Source organism: Dipodomys ordii, unplaced genomic scaffold (assembly GCF_000151885.1).
Source record: "Dipodomys ordii isolate 6190 unplaced genomic scaffold, Dord_2.0 Scaffold96, whole genome shotgun sequence".
Taxonomy (NCBI): Eukaryota; Metazoa; Chordata; class Mammalia; order Rodentia; family Heteromyidae; genus Dipodomys; species Dipodomys ordii.
The window spans coordinates 7,555,729-7,563,390 of record NW_012267312.1 but is presented as its reverse complement, the minus strand read 5'-3'; the positions used below and the strand labels follow the sequence as shown (position 1 = coordinate 7,563,390).

General features: G+C 42.9%; 1 protein-coding gene across 1 annotated transcript in view; it reads right to left on the bottom strand.

Annotated features, from left to right (window-relative positions):
- Atp6ap2 (ATPase, H+ transporting, lysosomal accessory protein 2) overlaps nt 1-7,662 on the bottom strand; it is a 28,832-nt gene that overhangs the window by 4,028 nt on the left and 17,142 nt on the right. The window contains exons 6-8 of the mRNA XM_013026760.1: nt 6,387-6,440; nt 4,424-4,573; nt 1,491-1,610 (exon numbers count right to left, since the gene is read on the bottom strand). Of these exons, the coding sequence (XP_012882214.1) occupies nt 1,491-1,610; nt 4,424-4,573; nt 6,387-6,440 (324 nt within the window). The remainder of the gene's footprint in view (nt 1-1,490; nt 1,611-4,423; nt 4,574-6,386; nt 6,441-7,662) is intronic.

Here is a 7,662-nt window from a genome sequence, read left to right as displayed (position 1 = left end):
GCTCTACCACTGAGCCACCTTCCCAGCCCCCGTGAGACTCTTATCTCCAGTAAACTACTCAGAAAAATCCAGAAGTGGGCTGGGAATGTGGCTTAGAGGTAGAGTGCTTGCCTAGCATGCATGAAGCCCTGGGTTTGATTCCTCAGTAGCACATATACAGAAAAAGCTGGAAGTGGCGCTGTGGCTCAAGTGTAGAGTGCTAGGCTTTAGCAAAAAACTCAGGGACAGTGCCCAGTCCCTGAGTTCAAGCCCCATGACTGGCCAAAAAAAAAGAAAGAAAAAGAAAAAAGAAAAAGCCAGAAGTGGCACTGTGGCTCAAGTGGTAGAGTGCTAGCCTTGAGTGAAAAACCTAAGATATAGTACTGAAGTCCCAGTAACAGTAACAGCACCAAATGAAAAACAAAAATCACAGAAAAGAGAAAGTAGAGAGATTTCCTAGCAATCATGAGGTCCTGAGTTCAAATCCTAGAACCATTTTAAAAATTCCTTAGGAAAACAGAGCTTAGAATGGAAAGAACCACACATGACACTGTGACAAATTGAAAGACCCACTCCCTCACATCAACCTTTTTACTTGTGGTGATTCTGGGACCTGAACTTAGGACCTAGGCATTGTCCTTGAGCTTTTTTGCTCTTGGCTAGCACTCTACTGCTTGAGCCACAACTCTATTTCTGGCTTCTTGGTAGTTAATTAGAGATAGAGTCCCATGGACTTTCCTGTCCATGCTGGCTTTGAACTTCAATCCTTTCATCTCAGCCTGCTGAGTGGCTAGGATTATAGGCATGAGCCACCAGAACCCAGTCACATCAAGTTTTGATGTCTCCTTATGTACACCAATATTTCAATTATCTTACTGCATCTGACAGATTTACTTTTATTTCTAACTCCAAATTCTTGTATTACCTGCCGACAACCCTAAAGAACTAAGTTATTACTGTCAAAAGCACATAGATAGGTGGTAAGGAATAACTCACTGACTGCTAATTCACATCATTTATAGGATTGCATTAAAAATAAGTTCATTACATAGGTTTTTTTAAGCAGACAGAACAAGTTTATTTTATTCTTTTGGGTCAGTCCTGGGGCTTGAGCTCAGGGCCTGGGCGCTGCCCCTGAGCTTGCTTTGCTCAAGGCTAGTGCTCTACCACTTTGAGCCACAGCACCACTTCGGTTTTCTGGTGGTTAATTGGAGATAAGAGTCTCACTGCCTTTCCTACCTGGGCTGGCTTTGAACTGTGATCCTCAGATCTCAGTCACCTGAGTAGCTAGGATTACTAGCATGAGCCACTGGTGCCCAGCTTAAGCAAGTTTATTTCAAAGTAAAGTGGAAGTAGCAAAAGACTCTCCGAAGCCAGGGTGGAGGGGATAGGGTGGGGTGGGGGTGGGGTAGTGAGTCCAATGAAGTCCTCTTAGAAAGCTGTTAGTAAGGAACGGGACGCCTTCTGCATCTCTTGTTTCAGTTTTAAAGGAGGGTTGAAAATGTACTCACCTCTGCTTTTGCCTCAAGGATAGTCCTGGTCTTCCTTACCAGGGACGTGTCAAATGACTTGATTGTTACTAATTCTACCACTGCATTCCCTCCATAAAGATTGTACATGTCATCTGCAAACTGAAAGTCAGTCAGTGACATTAGTAGGAATCTCAGATTCATGCTTTTTGCTTTCCCTTGTATTTCTTAACTGACAAAGAAAAAAATCACAAACAATTGTCACTCAGTATCCATACAGGATTGCTTCCAGCACACGCTCCAGAGTCTAAAACTAACATATGCTTATCTCTGTTTTTTTTTGGGGGGGGGGCTGGTTATATAGGGCTTGAACTCAGGGCCTGGGCACTGTCCCTGAGCCTCTTTGTACTCAAGGCCAGCACTCTACCACTTGAGCCACAGTGCCACCTTCAGCTTTTTCTGAGTAGTTTATTGGATAAGAGTTTCACGGGCTTTTCTACCCGGGTTGGCTTTGCCAGTCCAGGGGCTTGAGGACTGGGCATTGTCCCTAAGCTTCTTTTGCTCAAGGCTAGCCACTCTACCACTTAAGTCACAGAGCCACTTCTGGCTTTTTTTTCTGTTTATGTGGTACTGAGGAATTGAACCCAGGGCTTCATACATGCTAGGCAAGGATTCTACCACTAAGCCATATTCCCAGCCCCAATATCTCAGCCTCTTGAGTAACTAGGATTGTAGACATGAGTCACCGAAATCTGGCTTAAGTCTCTAAATAAAATGATATAGGACTTTCATAGCCCCTATGCATTGCATTCTATATACTTGAAATCACCTCTGGAGGACTTATGCTACCTAAACCACTGTAAATACTATATAGATTAGTTGTCATGCTGTATTGTTTATGGAATAATAGCAAGAAATACCAGATATAAGTATTTGTTATGCACAAAATATTGTTTTAAAATATGAACACAGGCAGGTACCAGTGAATCCTGTAAACCTAGTGAATCTGGACCTTGAGATCTGAGGATAATAGCTCAAAGCCAGCCTGGACAGGAAAATTCATAGACTCTTTTTTTTTTCTCTGTTGTGGGGCTTGAACTCTGGGCTTGGGCACTGCCCCTCAGCTCTTCAGCTCAAGGCGAACGCTCTACTGATTGAGCCACAGCATCACTTCCGGCTTTCTAGTGATTTTATTGGAGATAAGAGTCTCACGGACTTTCCTGCTGGGGCTGGCTTTGAACCATGATCCTCAGATCTCAGCCTCCTGAGTAGCTAGGATTACAGGCGAGAGCCACTGGTGCTTGGTTCCATAGGCTCTTCTCTCCAATTAATCATCAGAAAACTGGAAGTGAGCTGTGGCTCAAAGTGGTAGAGCACTGGCCTTGAGCAAAAAGAGCTCAGCGCCTACGCCCTGAATTCAAGCCCACCAACCAACCAATATACATATATATATATATATGTGTTTGTGTTATATGAATATATATGTGTTTTATATATATATATATGTATACATTGTGGAATGGATAAATCAAGGCAATTAACATATGCCCTGTGGCAAGTCAAATACATACTTTGTAGAATTACTTGGAAAGCTCCTGGGAAGACATGACAGTAAGATGCAATCACTTATTGGCTCCTGATGTATGGCTGAGTCTAAAATAGAGAAGTCTTGCCGGGTGCTGATGGCTCAAGCCTATAATCCTAGCTTCTCAGGAGGCTGAGATCTGAAGATCACGGTTCAAAGCCAGCCTGGGCAGGAAAGTCCGTGACACTCTTATCTCCAATAAACCACTAGAAAACCGGAAGTGGAGCTGTGGCTCAAGTGGTAGAGTGCTTGCCTTGAGCTGAAGAGCGCAGGGACAGCACCCAAGCCCAGAGTTCAAGCCCCGTGACGGACCAAAAAAAATAAAATAAAATAGAGAAGTCTTATAGACTTTGAATATGGTACAATACTCAGAAAAATGTTAAGCTTTCATATATATATTCAACTGTTGAAAATAAAATTACTTTTAGACAATACTGCAAGCTGGGTGCTGGTTGCTCATGCCTATAATCCTAGCTACTCAGGAGGCTGAGATCTGGGATGGTAGAAGGAAGAATTCTGCCTAAGCAGTGTATGATTCATCACAAACATCTATAAAGATGTATGCATGAAGCTTCACTGAAGAAGTATGCTGAGTTGGGCTGGGAATGTGGCTTAGTGGTAGAGTGCTTGCCTAGCATGCATGAAGCCCTGGGTTTGATTCCTCAGTACCCCATACACAGAAAAAGCTGGAAGTGGTGCTATGTCTCAAGTGGTAGAGCTCCAGCCTTGAGCACAGGCAGGCTCAGAGACAGGGTCCAGGGCCTTAGTTCAAGCCTAGGATCAGCAAAAAAAAGAAAAAGAAAAAAAAAGGAAGGAAGGAAGAGGGAGGGAGAAAGAGAAAGGAGAGAAACAGAGAAAGAGAGAGGAGAAGGAGGGAGAGAAAAGAAAAGAAACCTGGGCACTGGTGGCTCACACCTGTAATTTTACTCAGTTGGCTAAGATCTAAGCATTGTGGTGTGAAGCTAGCTCAGTGGGAAAAATCTGAGGGACTCTAATCTCCAATTAACCACCAAAAAGCTGGAAGTAGGGCTGTATCTCAAGCAGTAGAGCTCCAGCCTTGAGAAAAAAAGCTGAGGAACAGCATCCATGCCGTAAGTTTAATCTGCAGTACTAGCACAAGAAAGAAAAAGAAAGAGAGAGAGAGAGAGAGAAAGAAAGAAAGTAGGGAAGGAGGGAGGAAGGGAGGGAGGAAGGAAGGAAGGAGAGTAGACAGAGAGAAAATAAGAAAAGAAAGTGAGAAAGAAAAAGAAGGAAAGAAAGAAAGAAGGAAGGAAGGAAAGAAGGAAAGAAAGAAAGAGACTTCAATCAATAGTTTTGCATACAAGACTTTTCCAGTGAGGAACTAAAGTGAAATGGCCACCCTACAATCTTTCACCACACTGTTAGTTACCTTTTGCAGAGCATCAACAAGGATCCTGGAAGCTTCTCTGAATTGTTCTGAGTCTTCTCCATAATGTTTCCCAATCTCATCCAGACCTGCTAGCTCCAGTGAATACAAATCAGGAGAATGATCCTTGGCTAAGTGCTTGTGGCGAGATAACTTAGGAGAACAAACAAATAAAAAATAAGCTGGCTAGGAATGTGGCTTAGTGGTAGAGTGCTTGCCTAGCATGCAAGAAGTCCTGGGTTCAATTCCTCAGTACCATATGAACAGAAAAAGCCAGAAGTGGCACTGTAGCTCAAGTGGTAGAGAGGCTAGCCTTGAGCAAAAGAAGCTCAGGGACAGTGCCCAGGCACTGAGTTCAAGCCCCAGGACTGGCAAAAAAAAATAGGAAGTAAGTTGCCCACAGTCAAAGGTTTATGCCTGAAGAAACAGGCTATCATAGAACATACAAGTAGACAGAAGTATGCAATCTAAAGAGAACTGACTAAAATGGGAGTTTCTAATCTAACAAACCTCATCTTGAGGAATTTATTAAATAAAAGCTTAGCCAGGCACCGGTGGCTTACACCTAGAATCCTAGCTACTCAGGAGGCTGCATTCTGAGGATCAAATCCAGCTGGGGCAGGAAAGTCCGTGAGACTCTTATCTCCAATTAACTACCAGAAAACTGGAAGTGGCACTGTAGCTCAAGTAGTAGAGAGCTCACCTTGAACTGAAGAGCTCAGGGACAGTGCCTAGGCCCTGAGTTCAAGCATCAGGGCTGGCAAAAAAAATATTCACTTAGCTGTTAGCTGTGCACTGGTGGCTCATGCCTATAATCCTAGCTACTCAGGAGGCTGAGATCTGAGGATTGTGGTTCAAAGCCAGCCCAGCAGGAAACTGCAGGAGATTAATACCCCCAACAAACTACTCAAAAAGTTGGAAGTGACTCTGTGGCTCAAGTGGTAGAGTGCTAGCTTTGAGCACAGAGAGGCTCAGGCACAGTGCCCAGGCCCTGAGATCAAGCCCCAGGACCAGCAGAACAAAAAAGAACATTCACCACCCAAATTGCTTTGAGATGGTTTTTATTCCCTTCTTGAATTAGTTGACAGGTTTATTATTTCAAGCTGTTATTTCTGTGTTCAATCCAAAGCTATAGACATAGGAATTAAGCCTTCATGTCTGCCAAGAAATCAGTGGCTAAATTTGAATTACAGCCAGGACACTCTTTCTACCAGGCTTGTGTTCTCGGAGGCTAAACTGTCTCTTCCAAGGGCAGAAGTGCAAAAGAACAAAAACAAAATGCTAGCATAAGATGTGTTCAAAGTTTCTGCCACCAGCCATGTGCTGGTGGTCATGCCTATAATCCTAGCTACTCAAGAGGCTGAGATCTGAGGATTGTTGTTCAAAGCCAGCTTGGGCAGTTAAGTCTGTGAGCCTCTTATCTCCAATTAACCACTAGAAAACTGGAAGTAGAGCTGAGGCTTAAAGTGCTAGAATGCTAGCTTTGAGCTGAAAAGCTCAGGGACTACACCCAGATCCTGATTTCAAGCCTGAGAACACACAATTTTTTCTACTGCCACCATCACCACTAATTTCTCCATTTCTATGGGATCATAAATGTAAAGAATCTCAACTGGCTGCACTATCAGTAAAAGAGTCTCTAGATGGGAAAATACAAGGAGTTGGATACTGGTAGCTCATGCTTATAATCCTAGTAACTCAGAAGACTGAAATTGGAGCATTGTGGTTTGAAGCCAGCCCAGGCAGGAAAGTCCATGAGCTTCTTATCTCCAATTAACCACAAAAAGTTGGAAGTGGAGCTGTGGCTCAAGTGGTACAGTGCCAGTCTCAAGCAAAAAAAAAAAAAAAAACCCTCAGGAGTAGCACACAGGCTCTAGGTTCAAGCCCTGGTACTGGCATTAACTTACTAACTGAATAAATACATAAATAAATAAATGGAATTGAACAACCTGAGCAGTTTACTTACCAAACTTGAGATATCATGGAGCACTTGTAGTTCAGAAAGAAAGAGCAGGTCAACCTTCAGCGAAACAAACAAAAAAAAAAAACCAAAAGAAAAAAAGCATTCTTCTCTCTCTCTCTCTCTCCATCTATCTATATATATACACACACACATATACATATATATATAATTAAAAGTAGTTGTACAAAGGAGTTGCCATTCAACAGAGCTATTTATGAATACAGTGCCTCTTGATCATTGTCACCCTTTTAACATTTTTGCAAGAAGAGAGGCAAGGGGCGAGGGGTAGAAAAATGAATGGGGAAATGAGCAGAATGCATTGTGTATGCCATAGAATCAAAAAAAGTAAGGGAAGGAAGGGGTGGGCCAAAGGGGTCAAAGATATTGAAGAAATGACTCAGATCAAGATGCATTGTATACAAAAAAAAAAAAGCCACGCAATGGTGGCTCACGCCTGTAATCCTAGCTACTCAGGAAGCTGAATTCTGAGGATCCAGGTTTGAAGCCAGCCCGGGCAGGAGAGACCTTGAAACTCCTATCTCCAATAAACCACCAGAAAACCGGAAGTGGTGCTGTGGCTCAAGTGGCAGAGCTCTTGTCTTGAGCTGAAGAGCTCAGGGACAAAGTCCAGGCCCAGAGTTCAAGCCCCACGACCAACAAAAAACAAAACAAAACAACACCCCCCCCCAAAAAAAAACAAACCTGCTTTGTTAAATGGCAAAAACTTCAATACATAACCGAATAATTAAGCATTCTTTTAAATATTCAGGAGCTAGATGTAATCCTAGCTACTGAGATCTGAGGATCATGATTTGAAGCTAATCTGGGCAGAGAAGTCCATGAGACTCTTATCTCTTAAACACACACACCCACACCCATACCCACACAGGCCACAAAACAACTACAAAAAAAGCCAGAAGTAGAACTGTGGCTCAAGTGGTAGAGCGTTAGCCTTGAGCAAAAAAAACTCAGGGAGAGTGTCCAGGCTATGGGACAGGCATAAAAAAATATACCTGGGATATCTATATTTGCCATTAATCAAATAAAGCACAATGTATTATAATGATTAACCCCCTAAGTGAATTTAAACCATTTTTCTGCTTTTGGTAGGTTTCACTGCACTTGAACTATTGGGCTAGGGGTGCAGTTTGGTATGGGACATTTGCCTATAGTGTATGCCAGGCCCTGGATTCCATCCCTAGCATCAGAAAAAACATACATATGAACAAAGCATTGCTTCCTAATAAAAAGGTGATAACCAGCTGGGCGCTGGTGGCTC